Genomic DNA, 13,352 nt, shown 5'->3' with positions numbered 1-13,352 from the left:
CATTGGGAAGAGCCAAAAATCCCATTCACCGATTGTGCTGTTGATTTTGTTTGAGTGGAGATGGTGGGGGGCGGGGGAGCGGTGGCGCAGTGGTTAGCACGCTGCACTCCGAAGCTACGAACCCGACCGCGTTCGATCGATCCCCGCTCACGCCCAACAACGGTGGCGACCATTTGAATCGGTTCAGGGCCTCTCCTAGGTCGACTCGGCCTTAAGTGAGTACCTGGTGCGGTGTGTAAATATCATTACTGGGGAGACAAAGGCGGCCGGGCGTGGTTCTGGCCACCCGTCCCCTCGTGTGCCGTGCCGACCTTCTAAGGCGCTCGTCAACAGCACTTGCCCCAGCAGTCTGTTAAGGCTCAGCGGTTCGCAATCACAAGGTCGCGAGTTCAAATCCTACCGGTTGGGGGTGGGGGGGACTTGACTCAGCCCATCATCCCAGTGGGGTCGCTAAATCGAGTACCACTTCGTGAGGAGGCGAGCAGTGTTTGCCGTATGGATAGACTCGCTTCCGACCCCGCCATTTGTTCAGAAGAAGAGCCACACCCTGTTGTTTGGCAGTCTCCTGCCCCGAGTAGAGGACTGTCCACCCCTCATGGTGGCAGGAGCCAGAGCCGGTCCACACGGACACAAAGTCTGTTGAGGCCATGCGGGTGATCTTTGTCTTGGGGTTGCGCGAGGCAGCCTGGCGGGGTGGCTCCGGCCACACCACCCCCTGGCAGCGCCCCGGACTCCGTTGGTTCCATTCGTCAAAACACGCGCACACTTGCCCCGGCAGCGTGCGCAGGCTATGCCGCCTGGGGGGCACCTTTGTGGGGTTGCGCATCAAAGAACAAAGGAGGCGCGCACCAATCGGGCAGATAATACAGTTTACATTTATTCACGTTCCTTTTCTTTAAAACCTACAAAGTTGTTACCCCCAACGTACATATATATAGTTTCTTTTAAAGTTTATTATTCACAAAATAGGCTATGGCATTTTTTAAAAAAGTTGCTCTGTTTGCATTTTGTCGCTCGCCGCCCCCCCACCCCCCCGGCTCAGCCCCCCCCCCGAGCTCACTCCGTTCAGGCAACGACTCAGCGAGGATTTTTTTTTTATTTCCCGGCCTCCCCACCCCCGGAGTGGGTGGCAGGGAGGGGGGGGCGCACGGCAGGGTGAGAGGACACCGTGGGTGCGATTAAGACATTTCTTTTTTTCTCGCCAGTAAATTGGTTTACAAGATCATCAATCGGCGGTTGCATGCACTGCAGTAAAGTATGGGTACCCCCCCCCACCTTCTCCAACCCCCCCCTCCCCCGCCACAACCTCTCCCGAGATCATCCGAAAGAGTAGGCCAAACACACATTCTTACAGAGGATCGGGGGGGGGGGGTGTGGTGGTCCCCTAAGAGGGCAGGAGTCTACCCCCGAGGCGATTGGCACGAGCGAGGCGTTGCGGGCACCCCGTCTGTAACCCTCTTGGCGGGTCTCACGCGCGCGGCGCGTCGAACACAGGAACTCAAAGTCGGTAGACGTCATTGCTCCCATTTCGTTGTTACAACAACAGCAGAGGTGGTGGTGGGGGAGGGAGGGGGGGAGAAAACTGAAGGTACGAAGTGTAAATTAAATTAAAATAAATTTAACGCAAAAAATAGCAACGAGAAGTTAAGATGCTTTAGGAGCCATAAATAGTGGCGACGGCCATCTCGACACCAGCTTATTGTAGCGCACAAACACCGAGCTTCGTGCCGCGCGTTCATTCCCAGGCATTATTATTATGGCTCCGTTTCTACCATCGCACACTCTCACCCTGACCCCGGCCTGACCCTGGTTGACCCCGGCCTGACCCTGGTTGACCGCAGGCTGACCCCGGCCTGACCCTGGTTGACCCTGGCCTAACCCTGGTTGACCCCGGCTTGACCCTGGTTAACCCAGCCTGACCCCAACCTTACCCTGGATAACCCCAGCCTGACCCCAGCCTGACCCTTGCCTTCCCCGGTCGCTCGCCAGACCGTGGCTGACCCTGGTGGATGACCCCCAGGGTTCCCGTGATGTTTCAAGGCACAACACAGAGCGAGAGGGCTTGTGCACCGTTCCACGTTACTGCGTCCGTTCCGTAACCCGTCGGTTATCGACGGGGGGGGGGAGGGGGGAGAGGGGGGTGGTTGGTTGCGTTAATAAAAAAAAGTTTAGAAAAAAATACCAACATGAAAGTAAAGGCGATGGTGTATATGCAGATTATATATAAACGGGATGCGTCGATTAAACAATTATTACACACGCACGCGCACACACACATATTATATATATCTACACGGGTGGGCAGACGGGCCAATCAGTCGCATCACAGAGCAAAAGCCAATCACAGTGCGCCGTGCCGGAAAGCGTGGGGGAGCAGCAACATCGCCGCTAATTCTCATTAGCCACTTCACCATTTTTTCTATATTATTTTTTTTTACAATAAACACACGAGGTGGGGGTGGGGAGGAGGGGTAGTGGGAGGGGTGGCGGTGAGGGTGGGGGGGGGCTCGCAGAGATGGACAGGGGCCCGGTGACGGACGTGCCAGGAGTAGCGATGGCAAGTGACCGTGGGGGGGGCGGAGTAGTATATTGGTTGGTGGGGGGCATGCCTGGGAGGTCAAGGGTGGGAGGTCAAGGGTGGGAGGTCAAGGGTGGGAGGATGCACAAAGGGAGGGATCCTCGTGTGTGAAGGACTTTGCAGTAGAATGGGAGATATGTAAATAGTGAAATCAACAATCATCATCATCATCAAAGGCACGGACTCGGTGAGACAGAGAAGAGCGGCAGGGCGGGGGAGGAGATGATCCCCTCGATGCTGCGGAGGTCAAAGTGGCGGCGTTCGCCCCCTCCCCACTCACACACACCCCCCGCCGCCTACCCCCCATATCCCCCCCACCGTATCCCCCCCCCCCCCCCATCGCTGCGGGCCGGAGTGAGACGACCGGTCTTGAGAATCGAGACGTTGCCCCGGTGAGGGAGAGGAGGAGGAGGAGCGGTGGCAGCGGCTTGCCGCGCGGGCGTCAGTGAGACTTCTCAAACGTCTCCTTGGGGATGAGCGTCTGGAAGGGGAAGTCCCAGAGCTTGCTCGTGATCCCAAAGCCTGCTCGCCGGACACACGGAGACACACGGGGGCATGCCACCCAGCCCCGCCACACACACACACGTTTTTATTCTATTTCAATAAGAGCCCGGGACAGAGCACAAACCGCGACGCAGGGAGGGGCGGTACAGAAACTCTGCGGACAGAAGTCCCGAAACGGGGGATTGGGCTCGCTGCCCCACACACGTGGGGACCACCACCAGCGGGGGGGGGGGGGGTTGTGTGGGGATGGGGAAGATAAAGGGGGAAGAACTTCAACTAAACTGTTTCCATTTTACCAGGTAAGGCTCACTGAGCTATGTAACTCTTTTTTTCAGAAGCGAACTGGCTATCACAAATGATAGCCCAATGAAGCGGCTTATCAAGTGGAAATTTATAGTGGCCAAAAACTGTAAACGCGTGATGTTCATTCTAAATGTGGAGGGGAAAACCCGGAGGACCCAGAGAAAAATCCACGCGACCACAGAGAGAACATGCACACTCCAAATATACAGCAGCAGACGTCCGGGTATGGATGGAACCCACGACCTCCTGTATGCCAAAAGAGGTTGTTCACATCTCCTAGCCACTGCAGACCAAGCTCTGCGCTCCTGGGTCTGGAGGAGGGAGGGGATTGGATTTGCTGCCTCACCCAAGTGGGGACCCCCCCACCACGAGTGGGGGGTTGTGTTTTACTGTTCTGTGGGGAGGGGACGGTAAGGGAGCAAGAACTGAACCCTCTCCCCTGTTCCGAGACAACTCCAATTGACTTAGAGAGGCGCAGCAGCTACAGCAGCAGCTACAGCAGCAGTTACAGCAGCAGCTACAGCAGCAGCTACAGCAGCTACAGCAGCAGCTACAGCAGCAGCTACAGCAGCTAGAGCAGCAGCTACAGCAGCAGCTACAGCAGCAGCTACAGCAGCAGCTACAGCAGCAGCTACAGCAGCTACAGCAGCTACAGCAGCAGCTAGAGCAGCAGCTACAGCAGCTACAGCAGCTACAGCAGCTACAGCAGCAGCTAGAGCAGCAGCTAGAGCAGCTAGAGCAGCTACAGCAGCTACAGCAGCTACAGCAGCAGCTAGAGCAGCAGCTACAGCAGCTACAGCAGCAGCTAGAGCAGCAGCTACAGCAGCTACAGCAGCAGCTAGAGCAGCAGCTACAGCAGCTACAGCAGCAGCGCCGCTGTTTCTAACGACGTGATGACTCGCCGCAGAGAACCGCAGCAGCACGACCGCTGCCGTCACCCGACGGTAGCCGGCGACGAGCTGTGCCACACGCAGCCCTCCCGCACGGCCTTGCCGGGGAGCCTCGCTATCGATACAGTTATTTCATTTCAGATTTCCTTCCGGTTCCGTTGCGACGACGTACGTGTACGTCGACGACGTACGTGTACGTCGTCGCAACTCGGCGTGGGGGCGGTTTTGCCGCCACCCTCCACCCCAAGGGGTCACTCACACACGGCGGTCTCGCCGCGACCCGCGACCTACCGAGCTTCTGGTGCTCGAAGTGGTGCTTGACGTGGTAGGCCTTGAGGTGGTAGAGGTAGGTGCCGCGGCGCGGCGCTCCGTAGTGCAGGTAGTAGTGCGTCAGGTCGTAGATCACGTAGCCCGCCAGGCCGCCCACCATCAGCGAGCCCGTAACGGCGCTCGGCAGCGCCAGGCGGAAGCCGATGTAGAAGAGCGCCACGAAGAGGGACGCCGGCAGCGGGGGGAAGACGAGGCGGGAGCCGTCGAACGGGGACTGTGCAGCCGGAGAGGGGGAGAGGTGAGGGGGAGGTGGAGAGGCAGGTGAGGGAGGGAGGTGAGCGTGGAGAGGTGAGGGTGAGAGGTGAGGGGGAGAGGCAGGTGAGGGTGAGAGGTAGGTCAGGGTGAGAGGTAGGTGAGGGTGAGAGGTAGGTGAGGGTGAGAGGGAGGTGAGGGTGAGAGGGAGGTGAGGGTGAGAGGGAGGTGAGGGTGAGAGGGAGGTGAGGGTGGAGAAGCAGGTGAGGGTGGAGAGGTGAGGGGGAGGTGTAAAGGGAGGTGAGGGTGGAGAGATAGGAGATGGAGCAGAGATCGGTGAGGAGAGGAGGGGGGGGGGTCATGGTCGCTCACCTTGTGGTGCTGCCCGTGCAGCAGGAAGTGCAGCGTGATGAGGTAGTAGTTGTTGGCGGGCGGCGTCATGTGGAAGAGGAAGCGGTGGAGGCTGTACTCCACAAAGGACCAGATGAACATGCCCAGGAGGAAGAGGAAGGGGAACCACTCCTGCCCCACGGTCACGCTCACGCCTACAAAGACAAACACGCAAAGATCACCACCACAGCCGCCACCACCACTGCCGCCGCCACAGCAGCCGCCACCACCACCACCACCGTGTAGCCTTAACGGAATATTGGGGCAAGTGCTGTTAGCCAGCAGCATCTACGAAGGCCGGCACGGTGCACGAGGGGGAGGGGTGGCCAGCACCACGCCCGGCCGGCTTTGCCTCGCGTGCCGCGGTGGCGATGAGTTGTTAACTACCTCGCCTGGTGTACAGGAGGTCGTGGGTTCGATTCCGACCTTGACACATGCTGTATATTTGGAATGTGCATGTTATCCCCGTGGTCGCGTGGATTTATCTCCGGGTCCTCCGCTTTTTCCCCTGCACATTTAGACTCGACATCATGCGTTTAGAGTGTTTGGCCACTACTTTTTGCAGCCAAAATAAAGGTGATAGGCTTTCTTAAACGTAGTGGTTATAGTGCGCTTTGTGATGCAAAACTCACTTCACCACAAGCATAGCAGAAGTGATCTGCTTTGTTCACACAAGTACGAGGCATCTCTGCTCACTTTGGCTAAACAGAAATGTGTCCCTTTGCAAAATCAAACTCTGACAAATAAGAGAGCACGACACTGTGTGATTTCTAGAGCTGATATGGGGCAATTTGTTCAGCAGAGGGATGTAATTCATATCATGGATGATGCAATTACAGGTTCAGGGTGCATCATTCATTGTTTTGCTCAAAAAGCAGGTACTGTCCAAACCCAGTCATAGATGTATTCACAGATCAAGTCCAATATGTATTTAGTAATTTCTGGTTTAAACTGAGATCCCTTCCCTTTACAACTCGCTTATCCTCCGCCATTCCCAAGTCAAGGGTCGTGTATACTGACCCAGGAGCATATCTTGAAAGCTAGAGCCAGTCAACAATTTAAAGCATCATTGTTCATTCTGAGTGGCCCAGAATGAGTCAAGTTGGACTACATTTTTTTCGGACGCATTTTTGCTGTAGACCTGTGTAACCATACTTGAGCTGGACTCTCGCCTGGATGAGGAAACCGCTTGGGCAAGTGCATGGGCGTGCATGTTTGCGTGCGTGGGCACGCGCGTGGGCACGTGCGTGGGCACGTGTGTGGACACGTGCGTGGGCACGTGTGTGGGCACGTGCGTGGGCGCGTGTGTGGGCACGTGCCTGGGCACGCGTGTAGGCACGAGCGTGTGAGCACGTGCGTGGGCGAGCGAACGGTGCACTCACTGGTCAGCAGCGGAGGGTGCAGGGCCGTGTCGCCACGTGCCAACTCGCGGTTGCACCAAACGCTCCACAGCAGCACCACCGGCAGCCACACGCTCGGCACCACGTACCTGGACACACGGCGCAGTGAGGCGGGTGAGGCGGGGCAGGGTGGGGCGAGGCGGGGCGGGGCGGGGTGGGGCGAGGTGGGGCGAGGTGGGGTGGGGCGAGGTGGGGCGAGGAGGGGTGAGGCGGGGCGGGGTGGGGCAGGGTGGGGTGAGGCAAGGTGAGGCAGGGCGGGGTGGGGCGGGGCGGGGTGGGGCGAGGCAGGGCGGGGCGGGGTGAGGCAGGGTGAGGCAGGGCGGGGCGGGGTGAGGCAGGGCGGGGCGGGGCGGGGCGGGGCGGGGTGAGGCAGGGTGAGGCGGGGCGGGGTGGGGCGGGGTGGGGTGGGGTGAGGCAGGGTTAGGCAGGGCGGGGTGGGGTGAGGCAGGGTGGGGTGGGGCGGGGCGGGGCGGGGCGAGGCGGGGCGGGGTGAGACACGCGCAACAACAACGACGAACTGATAACCGTGGTGAGAGCGAGGCACGCCGGTGACGTTCTCGCCTTAGGCCGCCAGCAAGGCAAACTCTCTTGGCGCTGGTTTTCTTATCGTCAAGTTTCGGGCAACCTTGATTCAATTTGCTGGTCGTCTCTGCCAGTATTCTTGATGCTGTGGCGAGATGTTAACTACCTCGCCTGGTATACAGGAGGTCGTGGGTTCGATCCCGACCCTGACACTTGCATGTTGTATGTTCTCCCCCTGGTCGCCAGTGCCGGATTATCCTCGTAGCACAAATAGCTACATATGCTACAGACCCCGAACTTTCAAACGCCCCGCGCTAAATGCTTTCGAGCTATCAATTCCGGTTCAATGATTCTGCACTTGCTCTATTACTATAGTACTATACTGCCTTAAACTTTTACAAACGACTGGGTATTTAAGGTTAGCAATGTGTCGTATTATCTGGCTGTATAGAAAATGAAAAAATACAATTACTTAACTTTGCAGGTAAAATTTTAGTATTTTAATATTTACGTGTTTTGTTTTTATTTAGGGCCCCTTTATAACATCATGCTACAGGCCCCGCCACGAGCTTCATCCAGCACTGTTGGTCACGGGGATCTTTTTTCTCCGGGTCTTCCGGTTTTTCCCCCACATTTATAATCAACGTGCATTTAGAGTATTTGCCTGCTGCACATTTCCCCATTGAGATAAGCCACCACTGTGTCGAGCTTCCATTTGTGATATCCAGGTCGCTTCTGAAACATATCTATGCAGCTCAGGAGGCCTTACCTGGTAAAATAAAAAATGTTAAAAAAAAATATTTTTTGGTTTTATCAGCTGTCATCGCCATTGTCTGTGCTCCCCCCCCCCCACCGACCCACGTCACCCCACTCACCACGAGGTCTTGGTCCAAGACTCGACGAGGTCAGAGCCGAAGAGGCGGATGTGCCGGTCCACCGGCTGGTGCACCCACTCGTCGTACTTCTCCCGGAGGTGCCCCACCTGCCACAGCAGCGGCTTGCTCCAGTCCACCAGGTCCTGCCGGGAACACAACAATGACGTAAAGCTCACCCAACTGCACGCTCACCCGCTCGACCATTCGTCCACCCGCTCTCTCACAGGCCCGCTCGCTCACCCGCTCACCCACTCTCTCACAGGCCCGCTCGCTCACCCGCTCACCCACTCTCTCACAGGCCCGCTCGCTCACCCGCTCACCCACTCTCTCACAGGCCCGCTCGCTCACCCGCTCACCCACTCTCTCACAGGCCCGCTCGCTCACCCGCTCACCCACTCTCTCACAGGCCCGCTCGCTCACCCGCTCACCCACTCTCTCACAGGCCCGCTCGCTCACCCACTCTCTCACAGGCCCGCTCGCTCACCCACTCTCTCACAGGCCCGCTCGCTCACCCACTCTCTCACAGGCCCGCTCGCTCACCCACTCTCTCACAGGCCCGCTCGCTCACCCACTCTCTCACAGGCCCGCTCGCTCACCCACTCTCTCACAGGCCCGCTCGCTCACCCACTCTCTCACAGGCCCGCTCGCTCACCCACTCTCTCACAGGCCCGCTCGCTCACCCCACTCTCTCACAGGCCCGCTTGCTCACCCAGTCTTTCACAGGCCCGCTCGCTCACTCAGTCTTTCACAGGCCCGCTCGCTCACCCAGTCTTTCACAGGCCCGCTCGCTCACCCACTCTCTCACAGGCCCCCGCTCGCTCACCCACTCTCTCACAGGCCCGCTCGCTCACCCACTCACCCACTCTCTCACAGGCCCGCTCGCTCACCCGCTCACCCACTCTCTCACAGGCCCGCTCGCTCACCCGCTCACCCACTCTCTCACCGGCCTGCCCACTTGCATGCGCCAGGCACTTGGCCCAAGCCACCAAAAGGCCCTGGATTGGCCAGGGCAGTCTCGCAGTCGTTTCAGAAAGGGCACGACTATTTTTACCATCACAAAATTATCCCCTCACTAATTTCACCACGGTAAATCCCCGCCTCACTGATTTCACCACCGTAAAAATCCCTGCCCCAACAAGGACGCCTTGCATCACCTTAATTTTAACCGTGAAAGGTCATCAGGGTTTGATGCACGCATAAAGACAAAGATCCCCTGTGTAGCATTAACAGACTGTAGGGGCAAGTTCTGTTAGTGAGTAACACCTATGAAGGTTGGCACGGCACACGAGGGTGGGTGGCCAGCACCACGCCCGGCCGCCTTTGTCTCTCCAATGGCGACGCTCACACACCGCACCAGGTACTCATTTGAGGCTGAGTCGACCTAGGGGGGAGGCCTAGGACCGATTCAGATAACCGTCGCTGGTGTCGGTGGCCGTGAGCGGGCATCGAACCCGGATCGCCGGGTTCATAGCGCAGGTGTACACACACACGCGCACACGCGCACACACACACGCGCACACGCGCACACACACACGCGCACACGCGCACGGGCGTGCACGCGCCCGCCGTGAGTTGACACGCGGGCGGTCTCATTGGGGGGCCCGGGGACATGGGACAGCTGCAAATCCCGCCGGGGTTGACCTCTCAACAAAACATAGGACGACGTTGGTCGGGCGAACGTCGGGACAACGTTGCAACGTTTACAGCACCGGTTTGGCCCCAAAACCATCGTCACTTCGGAGTCACTGACATAAAGCACCGCCAGCAGAAGGGGCAATATGGGGGGGGGGGAGGTCAGGTGAGGGGGGAGGGGGTGGTTTGGTATGCGGGGCTACCCTCCTTTACGCTGGGGGCGTCTCGGAGCGCCTTACGTCAAATCTCCAGCATGCGGCAGCGGCCCCTGTGGGGCACGAGGTGCCTCAAGCACCTGGTCTGCTAGCGGCCACATTGGTCTGGCAGTAGCGGGGGGGGGGGCGGCAATGATTACTCCGTGGTCTCGCCTCGGGGAGCGATGATGCTTGCTCCGCGATGTTGGATTCCCAATTCAGATTCATCCGTGACACGTGACCTCTGGCTCGCGCACAGCAGGGGGCAGCACCGCCACGCCACCTGCTGCAGAGCAATGCTCGTCCCACGATCGGCAAACCAAAATCCCAGCACGTGATTTGGAAGGTCACCTCGCAGTGGCAGCTGTCCCTTTATATGCCCCCCCCCTGCCCCACACCCCCATCTCTACATGTTGTGAAACGCGGCGTGCGGTCTGGCACTGCGACTCGTGCGAGCGCAGCACGAGACGGAGTGCCAGACCGCACGCACACGCTACAGTTTGTGATGATTAATCTCTCTTTACAAGTTAACTGCCGGCTCTTGCCGTCACAAATTACGTCAGCGGCCCAGCTTTCGCGCACATCAAAGAGGGTCGTCCACGTTAGGGCGGCCATCTCCCTCGGTGCGAAACGTTGGTCCGTGACCCCCCACCCACCGCACCAAGTCACCCCGACAGCCAGCTCCCACGCTGCCGTTTCATCGTGGAGCGCAGCGAGACTTCTTCCTCTTACACAACCGCCGAGACCGGCAGCCATGGGCGACACGGACGGTGATCACCAGAAGCCACCAAGACACTGCCCGGTGCCTTCCGCCCCCCCATCCAGGGGTCTGTCCCCCCCCCCCACCACTCCCTAAAATGTGTCCGGAGGTCACTCTGTACAACGGAGGTCAGAATGTTCATTGAGACTGCGGGAGGAATCCGATGAGCTGTGAAGCTCTTTAGTGGCAGGGGCCGGCGAACTGGTTGCACGACAACGAGGAGGGAGTTGATCGAGGAGGAGGAAACTGGCAGGGACTGGACGAGTGAGCGAGTGAGCGGGCGAGTGAGCGGGCGAGTGAGCGGGCGAGTGAGCGGGCGGGCAAGCGGAAGTAGAGGCGAGCGAGTGGCCGTTTTGCAACTTTAGAGCTGTGTTCTTCACTCATTTTCGGTGGGGGGGCTTCCACCACCACCATTCATAGCATCATTACCACCACCACCATCATTACCACCATTCACAACATCATTACCACCACCACCACTCACAACATCATTACCACCACTACCACTCACAACATCATTACCACCACCACCACTCACAACATCATTACTACCACCACCATTCACACCACCATTACCACCACCATCACCACTCGCACCACCATTACCACCACCACCACCGACACGGACGTACATTTTCTGTTGATACGGTCTTGTAAGTCACTTCGATATCCGTCGAAGTATCTGGTTCCAAACCGGATTGTTCACTGCTGACTCCGTTGCTTTCAGTGACGGCTGGCTGTAACACAGGCAGGGGGGGGAGAAAGGGGGGGGGGGGGTCACGTGAGTTTACCGGTGAACATGTCCTGGTACATGATGTTTGTCATGATGCTGCTGGTTTACACGTCGGGGTTGGGGCCCAGTGGCGACTGGGTTTCCCACTCGCGCCGTGCGCTTCGTTCCGAGTTGTTCACTAAATGACCCCTCCCTCTGTTCGGCGGAAAAACATATAAACGTGCGTGGAAAATCGAACCGCAGAATACACAGGCGTCGTTCCGGAAGAGGAGCCCATCCCACGGTCAACAAACGCAGATCTCGCGAGTTCGATCCTGACGTTGTCGCCTGTTTATTTGGAGTAAGGCGCATGGGGGTCTGGGCCCACTGAGGTAGGTTTATTTGTCATGATTTCAACCTGGCCATCACAAATGACAGCCCAATTAAGTGGTTCATAACGTGGGAATGTACAGCGGACAAACACTCGAAACGCGTGTTTCGAAATGTGGAGGGAAAAATCCACGCGACCACAATGGGGAGAGAGAGAGACACGCAAACTCCAAATATACAGCAGCAGCAGCAGGGGTCAGGGTCGGGATCGAACCCACGGCCTCCTGCGCACCAGGCGAGGGAGTTAACATCTCCTAGCCACCATAATGATGATGAGAGAGAGACACGCAAACTCCAAATATACAACAGCAGCAGGGGTCAGGGTCGGGATCGAACCCACGGCCTCCGGCGTACCAGGCGAGGGAGTTAACATCTCCTAGCCACCCGCGGCGTCAATCCATCCAGCAGTGGATTGACAAATGGGCTGTGTACAAAATCTCAGGACGTGCTTTACATGTATGACACATTGTAGAGACGCTGTAAAGCGCGTCAAGAGAACAATGACACGACGACACGGCGCCCTGCCGTCAACGTTCCACCTCCTGGGCGGCGGCACTTGAAGCCCCGGGTCCCACCAGCCCACAACCGGCTCACCCGGCGTTGACCAAGACCCCCCCCCCCCTCCCCCCGTGTAGCCTGTAAAAGACTGTGACACACATATACACACACATACAACGACAACAACAACCGCCATTAGCCACTAAGTGGCCGTGATGTCACCACGACGCTTGTGCCAGGCTACGTGCACGTTGTGGCCACGTGAAGTGTCGAACGCCCGCTGGCAGCAGGTCACGGGGAACACCCGGCAGGTGCCACGGGTCGACCGACTGAGACGACTGACTGAGACGACTGGCCGATGGACCACGCGTGCACACGCGTGGGCAGCAAAGGTGCAGCCCTGCAATTGCTCGCTCACACGTCACTGCTGGCGGACGATGCCCCGGGCTCGAGCGAACTCCGGACGGGGTTCTTGGCGTCCGCTCTGCCACGTCGGACAGGCCCGTGTTGGGAACGGTGGGCGTACCCACACTTTGCCCCACCACGACCAACTTGCCGATTTGACTTAAGTAAACTCCGCTATAAACTGAACGCGGTTTTGACTCGAGCAGGTGAGGCCCACTGAGCTGTGAAGCTCTTTGTCAGAAGCGACCTGGCCGCCACAAATGACAGCTCGACGAAGATGGCTTTTCATCACGTGACGATTTACAGCGGCCAACCACTCTCAACACGCGTGATGTCGCTTATAAATGTGGAGGGGAAAACCGGAGGACCCGGAAAAAAATCCAAACGACCACGGAGAGAGACACCGCAAACTCCAAATATACAGCAGCAGGCGTCAGGGTCGGGATCGAACCCACGACCTCCTGCACACCAGGCGAGGTAGTTAACATCTCCTAGCCACCGTGATGATGATGAGAGAAAGACAAGCAAACTCCAAATATACAGCAGCAGGCGTCAGGGTCGGGATCAAACTCACGACCTCCTGAATACCAGGCGAGGTAGTCAACATCTCGCATGCCTATCGTGTTTTCGATTGTTTGTTATTGTAACTTTCTGACCCCGTGCCCCTCCTGGACCATCTGTGAACAAAAAGAGCTTCACGGCTCATCGGATTCCTCCTCTGGCATCAATACAGATTCTGATCCCCAAGTGCATTCTACACCTCCGATCAACCACGCC

General features: G+C 58.0%; 1 protein-coding gene across 1 annotated transcript in view; it reads right to left on the bottom strand.

Annotated features, from left to right (window-relative positions):
• Positions 1 to 2,907: 2,907 nt before the first annotated feature.
• The window catches only part of LOC144736814 (fatty acid 2-hydroxylase-like), a 51,883-nt gene continuing 41,438 nt past the window's right edge, over positions 2,908 to 13,352 (bottom strand). The window contains exons 3-8 of the mRNA XM_078619458.1: positions 11,203 to 11,307; positions 7,985 to 8,127; positions 6,570 to 6,676; positions 5,170 to 5,342; positions 4,567 to 4,819; positions 2,908 to 3,100 (exon numbers count right to left, since the gene is read on the bottom strand). Coding sequence (XP_078475584.1) covers positions 3,021 to 3,100; positions 4,567 to 4,819; positions 5,170 to 5,342; positions 6,570 to 6,676; positions 7,985 to 8,127; positions 11,203 to 11,307 — 861 coding nt within the window. The 3' untranslated portion in view covers positions 2,908 to 3,020. The remainder of the gene's footprint in view (positions 3,101 to 4,566; positions 4,820 to 5,169; positions 5,343 to 6,569; positions 6,677 to 7,984; positions 8,128 to 11,202; positions 11,308 to 13,352) is intronic.

The sequence above is a fragment of the Lampetra planeri genome, chromosome 63 (genome assembly GCF_965212315.1).
Source record: "Lampetra planeri chromosome 63, kcLamPlan1.2.h2, whole genome shotgun sequence".
Lineage (NCBI taxonomy): Eukaryota > Metazoa > Chordata > Hyperoartia > Petromyzontiformes > Petromyzontidae > Lampetra > Lampetra planeri.
The sequence above is the reverse complement of the archived record's forward strand: the minus strand, read 5'-3'. Positions and strand labels throughout refer to the sequence as shown.